At 43.5% G+C, this 17,425-nt stretch overlaps 1 protein-coding gene across 3 annotated transcripts in view; it reads left to right on the top strand.

Annotated features, from left to right (window-relative positions):
- VWA3B (von Willebrand factor A domain containing 3B) overlaps positions 1-17,425 on the top strand; it is a 66,428-nt gene that overhangs the window by 25,096 nt on the left and 23,907 nt on the right. For all 3 annotated transcript variants that reach the window (XM_081001284.1, XM_081001283.1, XM_081001285.1), the window contains exons 12-20: positions 1,989-2,127; positions 4,390-4,521; positions 5,812-5,910; positions 6,969-7,151; positions 10,351-10,478; positions 11,670-11,854; positions 13,438-13,530; positions 14,720-14,762; positions 14,860-15,016. In XM_081001284.1, coding sequence (XP_080857410.1) covers positions 1,989-2,127; positions 4,390-4,521; positions 5,812-5,910; positions 6,969-7,151; positions 10,351-10,478; positions 11,670-11,854; positions 13,438-13,530; positions 14,720-14,762; positions 14,860-15,016 — 1,159 coding nt within the window. The remainder of the gene's footprint in view (positions 1-1,988; positions 2,128-4,389; positions 4,522-5,811; positions 5,911-6,968; positions 7,152-10,350; positions 10,479-11,669; positions 11,855-13,437; positions 13,531-14,719; positions 14,763-14,859; positions 15,017-17,425) is intronic.

The raw sequence follows: 17,425 nt of genomic DNA, 5'->3' as shown, positions 1-17,425 counted from the left end.
CTGTGGGTTTGAGATCATACCTGAACCTAAATGCAACATTTTCATGCCTAACCTGTAACGCATCCCTGCATGACAGGGATGGGGAACTCTGTGATCCCCTTCTCAGAAGATGCCCTATATTGTTTGTTAAGGAGGCCTCAGCATAGTTTGTGGGAACATTGAGGACAGTAGGAGAGGATATATTGATTAATGTTATCCTTCCTCACTCACGCTAGTGAGCTTGTAGCGGAACATATTCCCATGTACAGTAGTACCTCGGGTTAAGTACTTAATTCGTTCTGGAGGTCCGTTCTTAACCTGAAACTGTTCTTAACCTGAAGCACCACGTTAGCTAGTGGGCCTCCTGCTGCTGCCGTGCCGCCGGAGCACAATTTCTGTTCTCATCCTGAAGCAAAGTTCTTAACCTGAGGTACTGTTTCTGGGTTAGCGGAGTCTGTAACCTGAAGCGTATGTAACCTGAGGTACCACTGTACATAGCAGGAAGCTAGTTGATTGGATTCGTGAGAATCATTTGAGTTAAGCAATCCGGTCTGGCTTGTCCAGATTGGCTTTGTTCCTGGTTAATCCCCTTTTGTTCCCTCTTAAAACAATAATGACACAGTAAAATCTTCTTTTAAAGTAGTGATAAGGTTTACTCACATTCAGTCCACAGTGTGATCCTGAAGGCAGGCTTTAGCTTGTAGTTACAGATACATAGAAAAGTGTGGGTTCATCCTCTTGTGAGGAATGAGCCCATGTGCTGCTGGCTGAGAGCCAGCACACAGCAAAAGCATCAAGATAATACAAGAGGACGAGTATCAATAGAAAAGGGGAAGATGGCTGCATGACCAGCTCTTTTATGGGGTCTCCCAGGGTAACGCCCATTTACCTGGTCACACACAGGGGGCGGATGCTCAAGACCATGGTTGACAGGAAGTCCTCCTGGATGGAGCAACATTCCCCTGTGTGTCCACTCTGGGCAAACAGGAAATGTTTTATTTGGCTGCTTTTGTGATGTTACATCCCACATAGTTCTCTGAATTATAGCCTTTCCTGGTTTGATGTTCTCCAGATGTTTTGGTCTACAACTCCCATCTTCGCTGAGAATTGGCCATGCTGCATGGAGCAGATGGGAGTTGGGAGTCCTACAATATCTGGATGGTCATAGGTTCCGTACCCTTGCTCTGTATTCTCCAGTAAAGTGGTTGGTTAAGTGTTGTGTTGAAACACGCAGCCCACACGTTGATGTAGGTGTATTAATGTGAGAGTTCAGTTTAAAGGGCCATGGGTGGGGAAAGGTTAAGCTAAGGAACAGGAGGTAATGAATCTAACTTGGTAAACAGCCTTCTCTGACACTATGGCTTCTCTAGGTTGCCATGTCAACCATTCAGGTATTTATTTTTATGCAGTACATTTTGAGATGAAGGGGAAATGGTAATGAGTACATTATCAGGAATTTGTGAAGCAACATGATAATTATATAGTAAACAATAATACATTTATACTGTAATTGAATAAAGATTTTTTTAAAAACATTGATGTTGACGATGTTACCATTAATAATATACTTCAAGGGCCTCAAAGCAGAAGACATAATCCCCCAACCTCATTTTACCCTTGCAATTTGAGATAGGTCAAGTGGAGAGGTGGTCATTGGCCTAATGTCCTTTGGTGAACTTCGTGGCCTACAAAGACCTTGTCTTCTCAGTCCTAGTCCAACACTCAAACTACCACACCATACTGATACCCCTTAAAATGCGGAGGAGTTCTAGACTCTAGATCCCATTCTTGTATGGTTTTAAGCTTTAATAGGTTTTCACGTTTAAAGGGTATTGTATATATAATGACTTTAGTTTTCTTTAAAAATAATATTTGACTGGGTTTTTCTATTTGATCTCTATTATCAGATAAGTTTTTACAAGCATAGGAGAGTTAAGGAAAGACAAAGGGAGCATTTTAGACAGTTTAGTCTGTGCCTCTCATTAAACATTGAGTGTGTTTTCCTGTAGACTTCAGGAGCTGAAAAAAGGGAGCAGAGCACTCTTTGGAGACGTAACTGAAGATAACATCTATTTTCTGATTGATACATCCCACTCTATGAAAGACAAACTGCCCGTGGTGAAGCAGAAAATATTTCAGCTCATGCGGGTGAGTGACAGCTATGTTCCCCAAGGCAAGGATTGTAAAACAAAATGCGTGCAAAGACATATTCTATATTTCTGCAGTCATGCAGAGGGATAGCGAAAGCTGTACCAAGTCAGATGATTGATTAGTCCACCTAACTGGTCTACTCCCAGTGCTTCAGACAGGATTCTTTCCAATCCTGCCTAGAGATGCAAGGACAAAACTTGGGACCTTATCGAGTGCAAACTATGTGCTCTGCCAATAGGAGAGTGGAAATGGGAGTGGAAATTGCTGATGTTTGTTTATACAGTGGTATCTTGGTTCTCAAACTTTTTTTTAAAAAAATTATTTTTTATTAAATTTTCCATTTGAACAATCCAATCAAATCACATTAAATATTCCAAATTATACAAATACATATCATATAGTCCAAATATTCCGTCAAATTATAAATTTTTATTGGAACTTCCCATTCTTCAAGTTCGATGCGGCTCTGATCATCTTATATCTCTACTGCCTTGAGTTTCCAGTAGTTCCTTTAAATCTTCCTGTTGTTCTCCTTAGTTCTCAAACTTAATCCGATCCGGAAGTCCGTTCCAAAACCAAAGCATTCCAAAACCAAAGCGCGCTTTCCCATAGAAGGTAATGCAAAACAGATTAATCCATTCCAGACTTTTAAAAACAACCCCTAAAACAGCAATTTAACATGAATTTTACTATCTAATGAGACTGTTGATCCATAAAATGAAAGCAATTATCAATGTACTGTACTAAAAAAATAAATAAGACAGTATTATGGATGATAAAAATTAAAATTACTTTTTTCCCTTACCTGCACTGATGATAGTCACTGTTTGGATGGGGGTCTTTTATCCATTTACACAGTCACACAATCAGTCAATCAATCAGTAGCTGGACTGGGTTCCACACAGTCACAAAAACAAATTAACCAAAAAAGCCTCAAAAGCAAAAATGCAAAATAAATAGCAAAAACAAAAGTGCCAAATCCAGTCGTACCATGGTTCTTGAACTAAATCTGTTCTGGAAGTCCGTTTGACTTTTGAAATGTTCGAAAACCAAGGCGTGGCTTCTGATTGGTGCAGGCACCCTGGAAACAATAGCCGATAGTCACATTGGACGTTCGGCTTCCGAAAAACGTTCGAAAACCGGAACACTTACTTCCGGGTTTTGGGGCGTTTGAGAACCAAGGTACCACTGTACATCCCTATGTCCAGAATGAAAATCAATTTGATCCACAATATGATCCACATTTGCTGCCTTTGCTTTTGGTTCATGAATGATATTTCACTGATTATGTGTGTCCCCCCCATTTGCTTTGTGTTTCCTTTGCATTGAAATGAATGGGGTTGGAATAACATAGTGACAATGGCATTTACATAATTCATTATGTAAGTTATGTAATTTCACCACATCAGATAGTGAGAATAATAAAGCTGTCTTTGGTAGAAGGCAAACAGCAGCAGAAATGGAAACAGTGCATTCGATGATTACAGAGCGGAATGGGAAACGATGCCTAACATCCCTAACTACCACTCAGTGACAATCTTTTCCCTCTAATGAAAACATAGATACTGTATTTTTCGCTCTATAAGACGCACTTTTCCCCTCCTAAAAAGTAAGGGGAAATGTGTGTGAGTCTTATGGAGCGAATGCAGGCTGTGCAGCTTTCGCTGAAGCCAGGAGAGCAAGAGGGATCGGTGTGCACCGATCCTTCTTGCTCTCCTGGCTTCAGGGACAGCCGCCCAAAGCCTCCTGAGGGCAGCGGGAGTGCTCCCGCTGTGCTCAGGAGGCTTCGCATTGCTTTTGCTGAAGCCAGGAGAGCCAGAGGGATCGATCCCTCTGGCTCTCCTGGCTTCGTTTCGCTGGAGAGGCGCTGCACAGCTTTCCCTCTCTGCGCAGTGCCCCTTCAGCGAAGCCGGAGGAGAAATGGCAGGGGCTCCATTTCTCCTGCCGCTTTGCTGAAGGGGCTCTGCACAGAGAGGGAGAGAACATTTCCCCCCCTGTTCTCCTCTAAAACTAGGTGCGTCTTGTGGTCGGGGTGTGTCTTATAGAGCGAAAGATACGGTACTTTCTCCAGTTTGAGGTGTGTGGGTAGATTCAGTACGTCCGAAACGCTGTGAGGTAGAATTACAATCTCCAGAAATAAATAATTGTTATCACTTCTAGAAGAATGAAATATACTCCTGCAGTCATTTGCTTTTCAAATACAGCAAAAAGTGTGACATTTCTTGTATGAAGGAGAATTCATCGGAGCATTTCTTACAGGAACAACTGAGAGACAAAACCAAAGTTAACTTTGTTAGATTTGACACTGAGGCAGTGGCTTGGAAGGAGAAACTTGCTAGAGTTAATGAAGAAAGTTTGGAAGAAGCTCTACTATGGGTAAACGATCTGGAGGTAAATATAGGAACAAAAAGCACATTAAAAAAATGTGAGTAACCCAAGTTTTTGCTGTGCACCTCAATTAATTTTTGGTTACTATAAAGCTGGCTTGAAAGGCACAATTTTATTTGCAAGAGTAACACCTTCTTCCCCTCCCCTTCTGCATTTAAGACATTCTTGGTTCAGCCAACACATTCCTGATCTAACAAGCTATGGGAATGTGCTGCATGTGCCTGTGTGCTCTTTTCTATGTTCCCTCGTGTGCACAGCTTAAATATAAGAGTTCCTGAATTGTTCTTAAGGACATTTTAAACCCGCAATTTCTCCCAAGAAATCATTATTGTATACCTCTTCCATTTTATGCTCTTAGCAGCTAGGGCAACCTCCAGTTTATTCACAGCAATGCTGTAAAGTTGATTAGACTGAAATATAGTGATTGTACAAGGTCACCTTCATAGCTGAATGAGGATTTGAGGTCTAAGCACCATTATAATTCATATAGGTTGCCATATGATTCTATTCTGCTTTTAATCTAATTTAAGATGTACTTTAATCGATTGTTTGACTTAATGTTTTAGTGTATTATATATTTTGATGTTAGCCGCCCTGAGCCCGGCCTCGCTGGAGAGAGCGGGATATTATTATTATTATTATTATTATTATTATTATTGCTCCCCTTTCCTCCTCATGCTCCTGACAATACAAGTCTTCCTAGTTTGTCACGCCACAGTCCACTGAACTTTGAGTGCTCCCTACCAGAATTTGATTCTGGTTTGTAGGAGCACTCAACCCACAGTTTCTGGTTTGAACGACACAGCTAACTGTAGTTTTGACAAACCAGGAAGTCTTGTATTAAGCCCAATCAGAAAATGGGAGGGGCAAGAAGAGAGCACTTAGGTGTATGGCACATTCCTGATTGAACAAAACCATGATTTGTTGGACCAGGGATGTGATGTCTGAAGTGGGCCATTGGGTCTCAAAAGAGCATTTAGCATTAGGGTGAAAGCGCCTTTGGTTGTATCACTGTATTCGAAGCACAGAAATCTGTCTTGGGAAGAGTTCCTGCAGAAAGATTTCATACTTTCATCATAAAAGTATGCTACTGGAAGGAATCTATTTTGATTGTTGCCCACCAGGTGATTTAGACTACTTCCAGGACTGAATTAAGTCTTTCCTTTGGACAAATTGTAAGGTTCCTCTGACCAGCAAACCTGACAAAGAGATGTGACAATCCATTTCACAAGTTTAGCACTGTTAATGTTTCCATTTCCTCCTGATGTTTTCCCCCCTCTGTTGACTGCTTAGATTGGAAGTTCTACAAATACCCTGAAAGCACTTCAGATTGCCTATTCTGATAGTGACACTCAAGCCATTTATCTTCTCACTGATGGGAGACCTGACCAGGTATCTATGGAAGAAGCAAGACATGTCAGGGCAGTATGATGATGTAACACTGGCTATATGACAAAGCAGAGCATTGATGTAGAGCAGGGCTGGCCAAACTGAGACTAGTCTGAGTCAGTTCAAGGAAGATACATATCTTTAAGTCCTCACCATCTTTTGTTCCAGACAGACATTGGGACCATGAGAGTCTGGGAAGAGGACATGGTGAAGGACGCATGATAACAGAGGAAACATGATCTTCCAGCACCCAGAGTAGGAGGGTCCAAAAGCTGAGGTCTTTGGGTAGATGAGAAAGGAGGTTCTTGAGAAAACTGGGGCAAGCAGCTGGAGGGGGGTTGTAGGGAGAGAAAAACAGTTGTAGGTACTGGGTTGAGAAAGCAGCATTGATGAGGGTCTTGGAAGACAGTTGGAATGGGAGAAACAATGACATATATGAGTGGAGGGTTGATGTGGGAGAAATGGCTTAAGGAGCTTAGGGAGGACCAGCTGGTGGGAGTGGAGCCGCAGTGGTGGGGGGAAGGTATTGGTTATGGGAAAGCGTAGCTTTATCAAGCACAGCAAACATTAAGGAGATAGTGTGGTGGCAGGAACTGCAGTCTCAGGCTGGAACTAGATGTTGCATGTCCTGGAGATAGAGGGACACTTTTTTTACCTGGGAAGCTGTCATACCTGGTTTGGGAAACTAGCTTGGCATACTGCACAATCAATGCTGGTTCTGCCAGCCTTGTGGACCCCACAGGAGCAAGATCAACCTGAAGATTCCTTCAGTGTTTGGATTGTTGGATGAAGGTGCTGAAATAGCAAATTAGAGCCTTCTGAATGAGAACTTTGATCCCCAGGATGCCACGCTCAGCCAGTGGAATTCAGCTTCCTTTGGTTTTGATGATTGCCTGTAGTTCAAAGCACTGTCTGTTATGGTATAAATCATGGAAGGCATTAATGCTTCTACCTCTTCCTCAATAAGATATAATCTGAAGCCAGTTGATTTGTTATGCAGTGTGTATTGGTTAATATCTCTGTGTCAATACATTTAATTTCTCTCTCTCTCTTTCTTTTAGCCCCCCGATAGAATTCTAGACCAGCTCCAGCTTCACCGGAACATTCCAATTCACACTATTTCCTTTAACTGTGATGATACCGGAGCGAATAAATTTTTAAATGAATTGGCCAGTGAGACAGGTGGACGGTTTCATTACTATCATATTATTTTGAGAGACCCTGATGCTCCAAAACCTTCTGAGGCAAGTCTTTAGTAAAAGTTAAGATGAAGACTTTTAGGTGTTTCTTTTTCATACCAAGGAGGCTGTATAATAACTTTTGATGAAATTGGTTAATGCACAAAGTTCTTAATAGGGTCTGCATAAAATTGAAAGTTCAAAAGCATTTTTGAGAAGCAAAATGGATATACCAGAACTAAGGCCTCATCAGGAGGATCAGCTGACAGCTTATCTCTGCCAAATCTTAGCCTTTGTGGGAGAGTCCCCTGAGTCCTAATTTTCAAGGGCACTTGTGAATACTGGTGTTTGGTGCCAGATGTTGAGGGACCCTAGAGTAAGATGTGTGAATGTCAGGGGGCTGTCAGGCGAGCCCAGGTCATCCATGGGGCAGGAAAGAACTTGAGACACGAAATGCAATTAGCTATTATTCACATAAAGTAACAACACAGCAGGGACGCGGGTGGCACTGTGGGTTAAACCACTGAGCCTAGGGCTTGCCGATCAGAAGGTTAGCAGTTCGAATCCCCGCGACTGGGTGAGCTCCCATTGCTCAGTCCCTGCTTCTGCCAACCTAGCAGTTTGAAAGCACGTCAAAGTGCAAGTAGATAAATAGGTACCACTCCGGTGGGAAGATAAACGGCGTTTCCGTGTGCTGCTCTGGTTCGCCAGAAGCGGCTTAGTCATGCTGGCCACATGACCCGGAAGCTGTACGCCGGCTCCCTTGGCCAATAAAGCAAGATGAGCGCGGCAACCCCAGAGTCGGCCATGACTGGACCTAATGGTCAGGGGTCCCTTTACCTTTAGCAACACAGCAGAGTTCCTTTGGCTCCTCTCATTTAGTTTGAGATGTTGCTGAAACTGACCACTGGCCCCGCCTTTCCCCTCTAGCCTCTCACTCTGGATCCCTCCCAGGCAGATGGAGACTGAGGCAACAGGGTGGACTCCTTCTCTAGGCCTGTCCGGCCCATTGCTCAGCAACATGCAGGACTCTCCGTGAGCGGGGTGGGGGTGGAGGGGGAGCCAGCAGGACTGGGACTGTCCTGCTGCTCGGTAGTAGGGGTAACCTCTGACTCCTCTTTGTCTAAGTCTGTGCTCACACTGCGATCCCCAGCCTCCTGTCCTGAAGGGCCTCTTTCTCCTGATCCTCCTTGATTTCTCATACCTCCTGCTTCTAGCACCTCCCAGCTCGTTCCTTCCTCAGTCTGCTCCCCAGTGTCCCACCACCACAATCCTGGGTCTAAGCCTGTTTCTTCCATGTCCTCCCTGGAGGGTTCTTCGGTGGGCAGTGCCCACCACTCTTCCTCATCCAGCCAGTCCCTGTTAGTGAGCCGCTGTCCCTCAGTGTGCCCATCTCTTTGCCATGATCACCACTAGCGATCTCCTTTTGGGCCCAGTCTGCACACCCCTTACCCAGGAGGAGAGATCAAAGCAAGTGGAGGCCTCTGCTGCCTTTCTCATTGTTCTTGTCATTGCTTGAAGGAAGCAGATGAACAGGAAGCAACAGCAAGGAGGATGAGTGCCCAAGAGTTTTGGGGTTAAGACTTGGCAGATGTGTCTCTGTTGCTTACTGGGAGGCGGAGAGCTGAGGTGGCGGGAAGGTCAGCGCAGTGCAAAAGCACTGGCAGAACCAATATGGATTCTTACCCCTCTCCCTTCTGGTAAGCACTTGCTGGGTCTCCTACCTGATGAGCTGTTAGCAGTGATCACTTTGCTGGGGTGTGGGCTTTGGCAGGTGTCTGATGATGCTCATCTTTGCTGTTAACTCTGTGTAATATCCTGTGCAGATGTACTGAATGAAAGGAGAAGTAGCCTTGTCACTGGAAGGATAAATAGCCTGGCTGAAGGGCGTGTGCATGTGTTGATTTTAATAAGCTCTAGTACATCTACAAAGAACAAACTTGTATATATGCTAAAATTGGCTGCTGTCTAAGTCGGGTGTGTGTGTGTGTGTGTGTGTGTGTGTGTGTCTTTTCTTACATTCACTTTGGCAGTGAGCACAGCTTAAACTCTCAAGGCAAGTCTTATTTTTTTGCTGTAGGGGCTGTGAAACAGGGATGTGGATTTCCACACTTTGTTTTATGGCTATTTCCATTTCATACCCCTCCATGCTGGTAAGAAGGAGGAAGGTTGCTGGAATGACAGGTTTATGTTTTTACTTCACCTTTAGGAAGTGCATTAGTCATGAAATGGGAAAAAAAATAAGAAATGGATGTGTTATCAGAGTGTGGGGGATTATATATCAGAAAGATGAATGACAAATAATTCAATAATAATTCTTAGGGTGCAGTAATGGGATTCTAGATTTGCAGCAGAATGTATCTCCATGATCATCCATCATAGTTACGTTATTACATCAGTAGCTATAGTAAAGGATGAAGCTGAATTAACTTTCAAGCATGAGGTTTTTTTCCTGCAGGATATATATTTGTATGTATAATCTTAACTGGATTAGAAAATTGGCTGGTTTTCCACCTCTACCCTTAACCAGAGGAAGTAGCCTTTCCCTTAGTGTCTCATTCTCTGGTTGTATCCTGGCTAGACTACCATAATGCATTATGTGGGGGCTGCCTTTTAAAAATGGTTCAGAAACTCCAGTTAGTACAGAATGCAGAGGCAAGAATGGTTTGTAGGAGACCAACAATCAAAGCGTATTACACCTGTTCTGCACGGCTTACAGCGGCTGCCTATTTGTTTCTGGCGCAGTTTATAAATTGCTGGCTTTGTCCTTTAACCCCTCAGTGGTTTTGAACCATGTTACTTGAAGGACTGCCTTATGAAGCTGTCTGAATTCTGCTCTCTTACCTGCCATTAAGAGAGACTAGGCTGAGTGATTCAGAGATGGGGCCTTTTCTGTACTGGCCCCGTATCAATTAAAGATTGCCCATGAAGTGCCTGTAACTTTCCTCCCCCATGACTGCTAAAAGGACCCTCAATATGTTTTTATTTTCATCTGTGTTTCATTATTCTTATCAATTAATGTGCCTTTCTGTGGTTTTAGTGTTAATTTTAAAGAGGTTTATTTGTAGGCTTAAATTGCTATTTTAAATTACTGTTTCATATGTTTTATCATGGGTTTTGCAAACCACCTTGTCCTGAAAGATGGGATATAGCTCTTTTAATAAATAAAACTTTGCCCCCCTCTTGGTATTATTGTGTAGGTTTGGTATCTGGTTTAGAACTTGTTCATAATTAATTTCAGTCACCGTTTCCTCATTTTTGGCAGTGTGAGGATATATATCTACTAAAGAAAGAGATTGAAAGAGGAGAAAAAGAACTGAAGACAATACATACCTTTTACACTGACAGCGTATTGATGGATTTGTTTAATGGAGCAAAAGACCGTCAGGATAAGTATGTTTATATTGGGAGGGAAATATGAACGGGAAAATAAAGTGCTCATTTTCACAACACTGAGGTGGGGATGGGGAACCTGTGACCCTCCAAATATTCTTGGACTCTAGCTCCCATCAGCCACAGCCTGCCTGGCCAGCATTCAGGTACAATGGGAATGGTTGTCTAACAATATCTGGAGGGCCACCATTTCCTCATCGTTACATTAAGAAATCCATTTCAGTAGGTAATATAATGTGTTCCCCTCTATATGTTGGTAAATTTCACTCCTCTCATCGCAAGGATGATTCTCTGCCAAAGGATTAACCCAAAAGCTGCTGCTCCTTTTGTGTCTGTGAGCCACCACAGCTGTGCTAAATGTGGCTTCAGTGGTGGTACGCAAATGCCTGATCTTGTTGAACCAATCAGAGAGGTCCATGTTGCCACAAGTGGAGAACCCAAGGCCAAAGAATAAAAGAGACTACTACAAATGGGATGATCCCCTACCTCACCCTTTACTTTGTCGTGGAGAAGTGTTTCATCCACATAGAAAAGCTGGTGGTTGTGGTTGTTTTGAACACCAGTAAGGTTGCATGCGGATTGCTCCAAGACTGATTGCACATGGAGAAACAGATTTTGGAAAGAATGCTCTCAGGAGCTCATAGCAGAGTCAGGTTCCTTGGATTCCAAATGGAAATATGTGTGGTTGCTGATCTTATGCTTTCTCTTAAGCTTTTCTTTAGGTGCTGCTTGGTTGTCCAAGACCTAGAATTCTATGCCAGTTTTTGAGCATCAAGTGCTGGTTCATATGAGGCACACCAAGATGCAGAAACACGGCGTGGTATGCAATGCTAGTCCTACTCAGAGTAAGCCTTTTGAAGTTAAGAGACACGACTAACAGATTCATTGATTTCAACAGGTATACTCTGACTAGGACCTGGTTCAGAGTTCCCCAAAGTTGGGTCTCCAGCTGTCTTTGGACTACAGTTCCCATCATTCCTGACAACTGGTCCTCCTAGCTAAGGATGATGGGAGTTGTAGTCCAAAAACAGCTGGAGGCCCAAGTTTGGGGAAACCCTGACCTAGTTGAATACAATATGTGTGTTTATTTCAGGCTTCTCACTTCTCAAAGCGGTTTCTCCCAAATATGTGGGTGTGTGTATGTGTGTGCTTGCTTCGGCGCAGGTAGTGACTTGCCTGTTTCTTAAACAGACATCGCAGGCAGCCTTTTGCTGCATCCGCAGCAACCACACACGGTGAGGGACTGAATCCCCCATCTCCAGATAGGCCATATTGGGCCTCTGAAGAGCCTGCAACGGCTTCACCAGAACCTGGTACGGATGGACGTCAGGGTCGCTCTGAAAGTCCAACCAGAAGGAAGAAAGCCTTATACGCAGGTAAAACAGATTGTGGAGATTCCTCAGTGAAACATGTCCCGTCTCTGACAGCTTGAATATGAAACCTCTTCTTCCACATGGTTTAACACCAGATGTGTGCTAGGTGCTGCACAGACCATGGAAATGCAGTCCTCTCAAAACTACATTCGAAAGACGACTAGCATGGAGAAAGTTCCAACTGAAGTCTAAAATGGATCTCTGTGTGTGCGTGTGTGTGTGCGCGCGCATGCGCGCGCCAGAACTTTCTCTTATTATTTGTTTTCCAGTCTGCCTCATTATTGTGGTCCCTTCACTAAAAATAAAATAATTGTGTTTTTAAAATGACACTAAAATATATATATTCAGGTGGTTTTCTGTTTTCTGTACCAGATTGCAGTGGGAAATCTGCAGATTTGTGAACAGCTATGAGGATATAGCGGTGCCAGTGCTATTTTTCTGGAAAAAGAGGTGCCAGAACTCACCATGAACACCCCTCTCATTCTCTTAGAATAGCAATGGCGCCTACCTGAGAGGTGACGAAACTGGGTTCTGTCGAGTTTTGGCTGGGAAAAAAAATCCTGAACAGTGGGATCTGTCCCCATTGATCCTTCCAATGATTCTTTTGCCAACCCTCCCTTTATTAACCTGCTGTGGGGCAAAAAGAGAATCCTGCTTCTAGTTGCTTCTAGTTGCTTCTAGTTGCATGTACTGTGTTGCATGTCCTGTTGGTTTGAAGGGGAAAGGAATTCCCTTCGGCCCGCGAAGAGCTGACCTCAGTTCTCCAGTGTAGAAAGGGGTTCTGTGGATGTCAGTGGGATGAGAGTCTGGAAAGTTCCCTGTAAGTTTGTGGCATGGAGACATGAAAATCTGAAGGTACAATGCAATTTTATAATGCTCAACAGCATCCTGATTTCTGATTATCTGAAACATCTAAAACTGGACAAAATCAGGGTTTTGAATGAATTAGCAGTGCTATTCCTTCCGATTCGCAAGGAAACACAGTGTCTTTTCTTAAGTGGGAAATTCATGTAATTTTTTGGGATAGCACCATGAATGGAGTCTTCCTGAACAGCACGATCCTATTCATGTATACTGTACTCAGTAGTGAGTTTCCTTAAGTATTGTGGGACTTACGCTCAGGTAAGTTAACGTACGATTGCACTCTATATCTGAACCTTTCGCATTTTGAACACATCATTAAAAAACAGAAACTCTGGGAGAAAAACTCCTTTGACCTGTTACCTTTTTGAAAATGGCTGTATGGCCCTGTTCCCAAACAGCTGGATTTGCTGCCTTATCTTGGCATGCAAAATCAAAATGTCAAAATTCCAGCATATATATTTTAAAGTGCATATTCGAAGCTTATGAGTGTGGTCCCAACTCTGCCCAGAAGCAGCTATAGCTTCAACTGAGTCACATAGTGAATTGAAAAGTGTAGAGAATTAATTATGGAGGCTGTGCATTTTGTCTGTGAGGAGGTTTCCAGGGCAGTTCTTGCCTAAAGGGCTGGAGGCACTAAAAAGTTCTTTTGCCTTTCAGAATCTGAACAGACTTCTGGTTTGTTATTAAGTTGCTTGTGTGTGTTTGTGAACATCTTTCTGCAGAACAAACAAGGAGCAGCATGCTTAGGACGCAACGCTATGCAGGAAAGCCTTCTGAACAAAGTCCAAATGAAAGAGGATCTCCCGAAAGAAAAAGTAAGCTGTGGCCCTTTTCATTAATGCTTAGGCCTCCATTTGTTTCCGCACGCCTTAGCCCTGTCCATGGAATATCCAGTTAACTGAATATTGAACTGCACTCTGTGCTCCTGAGAGAACGAAACCCTCTCCTCCATCACCTACTGGGTCCTGAGGCCACTGCGGTTATGCAGGGGGGAAGCTGTACAGAATCCATGTTTGATTCCTCTGAGCCAGCGGTGGAGAACGTTTATGGCCTGCTGGGCCAGATCTTTATCTCCACTCCTGCCCCCTGTAGACCAACTTGGACAGGTTGGTGGGATCGCCCCCTGTCAAATCATCCAATATCCCATGAAAACCACCCTTATGGGGGAAAGCTCCCTTTGGTGCCCATGGAAGCTTTCTAACAGCAGGTGGGTAAGACGTCATTTTAATTGCCTCTGGAGGAGGGAAGGATTAAAGCTTAAATATTGAACCTTCTCTCTCAGTGTACGGTGGTTTTTTTTGTTAAAATAGGGTCTTCCTGCGCTCAGTATTAACTTCTTTTTTCGTTTAAAGCTAGCAGTGCCGCTGCCTGCTGTGCATTTAATGTAATGTTAAATGCAGTGGCGGGCGTGCTTTCATGCTGGGACTAGAATGTTGTTAGGTGTTTCTTTGGTGTGTGCTCCTGATTTGTGTTTGGCTGCCCCTCCCTGGTGAGCCAATCATGGCTGCAGAGAGAAGGCTGCAAGTGTCGTGCCACACTCCCAAATTCCAGAATAGCCTAACCCATTCCATCAGCTCACTGGGCCCTGGGCCTGTCACCTGGGCAGAGCAGCCAGGTGGAGTGGCTGTCTCAAGAGCCTTCCAACTGTCTGGCTTTCCCATCTATTCTTTGGTCTGCCTGTGCCTCACCCTTGCCCTTCTAACTTTGGTCTCGGTTCGTTTGGGACTTAGGCCCCCTTTGCACTGTACATTTAAGGCAGCGTCATGCCACTTTAAACTGTAGCTCCGTGAGGGACATAGGGGGTCTTCTAATGACTCTCAGCACCCTTGACCAACTACAGTTCCCAGGATCCTTTGGGGGAAGCCATGACTATTTAAAGTGGTATGATACTCCGTTAAATGTGTAGTGCAGACGGGACTTTATACTCTAGGCAACCCTGTGCTCCTGACTGTTCGTTCTCCAGTACTGGCACATGTGAAATGACACAATAATCTTGTTTTTAAGTGCCTGCTGCAGAGAAGACACAAGATAAAAAGATAGATAAAGAGTAAGTAGATTTGATGAACTTGATTTTGGAGGGTGGAGGGGTATTTTTGAATGGGTTTCAGTGTCTCATTTATTTTCTCCTTCTGTCTTTTAAAAAGCCCTTTAGATATCCCTTCTGCTAAGTGGCTGAAGACTCATGGTTTGGTTGCTAGGCGACTCACCATAATGGATGCTTTGGCCCCAACAGCTGTTCCTCGCACAACCAAATACATTCCGATTCTAGACAAACATGTTGTTTCAAGAGTATTTGATGATGTAAGTCTCTTAGTTGTTTCTGGGGAAACTCCACATCAACAGAGTGACTCTGAATCAAGCAAGGATTCAGGTTGTGTTGAGTATGTTCCCATTTTGATATCTGGGACTGTTGACGGGGATAAGAGAGCGTCCAGAAATATTTCACTGTAAACCCTTTAATTGCAAGGACAGTCTGCTTTCCTTCACAATCCTATATTTCTTGCCATCCTTACCTCTTTTGTGCTGTTCCTCCTTTCTGGATCAAGTCACATGTGTGATCCCAGCCAATTGAGGATCATCTAGTCAATTGCATGATGTCAAGATGCTATGCAGCCAATCAGATGTGACTGCCTGGGGGCATATGAAGTCAGTTAGGAGAGAAGACAAACTTTTTAAGGCATTGCTGATAGTCTTATTGGGTGCTTTAGCTGGGATTCCTACATTGCAGGGGGTTGAGCTAGATGACACTTGGGTCCCTTCCAACTATGATTCTATGATTTGTCTAATCCTCTTTTAAAGCCATCCTGATAACGTGTGAGTTTTCAGTGTATGTACCTGAAATAAACAACAGTTTTAGGAAAGGGATTAGTCTCTGAGAAAAGTTAATTTCTGCTTTGGATTAATGCTGTTTCTGACGCAGTGCCAATCTCCCGCAAAGTTTCACGGCCCCATTTTGAGGGCAAGGGCATGGGAGTGAAATGAATCAATGCTTCAGCTCGCATGTCTGACATCTCTGTGCTGATGGCCATCATTCTCTCCCCCCCTCCCGAAATTTCAAGGGGCATAAATACAGACGGTCATTTACCCTCTCTAGGTTCAACGTGCTGCCATCTGCCTTATTGCAGGGCAGATTCGAGGGTAAACCATACGTGGAACGAGTCTGCCCCTGCGGCTTGATGGAGGTAGAAACTGTCTCTCATGCCTTGTTACGCTGCTGTTTCTACAGGGATATACGCTCGGTATTTATTACCCCTGCTATGCAAAAATCTCCAAATGAATCTGAACTTCAATGTCTAAAATCCCTGGTAGAGGACAAGGATCCTGAGATCACATTAAGGGTAGCCAAATTCTGTGTGTTTGCCATAAAACTTAGGGAACAAGCTGTGCTATCCTAATGATTAAGGCCTTAAATAATAATTTTAGGTTATATGTTAGTGACTAAGTTTTAATTTATATATTTTTTAACTGTTGCTATATCTGTAGTGTCCCTGTTATATCTAATTGCAAATTCAAATGAATCCCTATTGTGTTTTATGACTTCCTTGATATTGTATGTGGGCTGGAACTGGTCTGTGACCAAAATAATAAATTCAAGGGCCATTCTGTGGGGGGAATGGTTGCCCCCTGGCTACTAGAGATAAGCTGGGGGGAGCGCTAGTGAGTTTTGCATCTCCACCAGTGAAGTTCACCTCTGCCCTCACACCCTCACAATTCTACAGTTTCTCACAAACCTTTTTGTAGTCAACACCCCCCCTCCCCTGTTGTTGTTCACTTTTCCCAGTCCAGGATTCCTTTAATTGCATTTCCTCCCTTTTTTACCAATAGGTGGCAGTGTACTAACATCTTGTTTTTCAAATACTGACTCTGGGTCACAGATCACTTAGGTTGCATGTGAAGCCACTGGCACGCCAACATTTTGCGCTTGGTGAGCCAGCCTGGAAAAGAGACTGAGCTCTGTGGGATCCCTGAATTCTTGAGGCTTCATTGTGGTTTCTAAAGTGCTTTAAAGAACAACCACCTTAGCAGCGCTTAGCTTATTTCTTTAGTTGCTATTTAGCTAAAGTTGTTAATGTTTTATTGATTATAAACGCCGTATTGATTTTGCTGTAATTGTGATGTTCAGCTTATTTTTAAGTTCCTTTTTTGTTATTAGTGTTTTGTAGATTATAATAGTTTTTACTGATGATTGGTTAATTGATTTGTGTGATTTATGCTGCATTTGTGACATTCTATTAGGTTTGTTGTTGTTGTTTAGTCGTTTAGTCGTGTCTGACTCTTCGTGACCCCATGGACCAGAGCACGCCAGGCACTCCTGTCTTCCACTGCCTCCCGCAGTTTGGTCAAACTCATGTTGGTGGCTTCGAGAACACTGTCCAACCATCTTGTCCTCTGTCGTCCCCTTCTCCTTGTGCCCTCCATCCTTCCCAACATCAGGGTCTTTTCCAGGGAGTCTTCTCTCTGTGCAAATGGTTAAACGGCAGGGACTTAAGTGCCTTCCATTTGGTTAGCTTTATTCCTTATTTGGGCACCACATTCATCTAGTGGCGTTCTGCCACTTACAGAAATCTAGTAGATATGGCACAAAGGGAATGTGGAGGGAAGAGGAAAAATAAGCACACAGAGACACCGGTTGAGACATAATAGTTACAACGAGCTTGTAGAGTGAACTCCTGCTTTAATTTTGCTGTGGTATGTTAATGTGGGGTGGTA

The sequence above is a fragment of the Podarcis pityusensis genome (genome assembly GCF_964106645.2).
Source record: "Podarcis pityusensis genome assembly, chromosome: 4".
Taxonomy (NCBI): Eukaryota; Metazoa; Chordata; class Lepidosauria; order Squamata; family Lacertidae; genus Podarcis; species Podarcis pityusensis.
The sequence above is the reverse complement of the archived record's forward strand: the minus strand, read 5'-3'. Positions and strand labels throughout refer to the sequence as shown.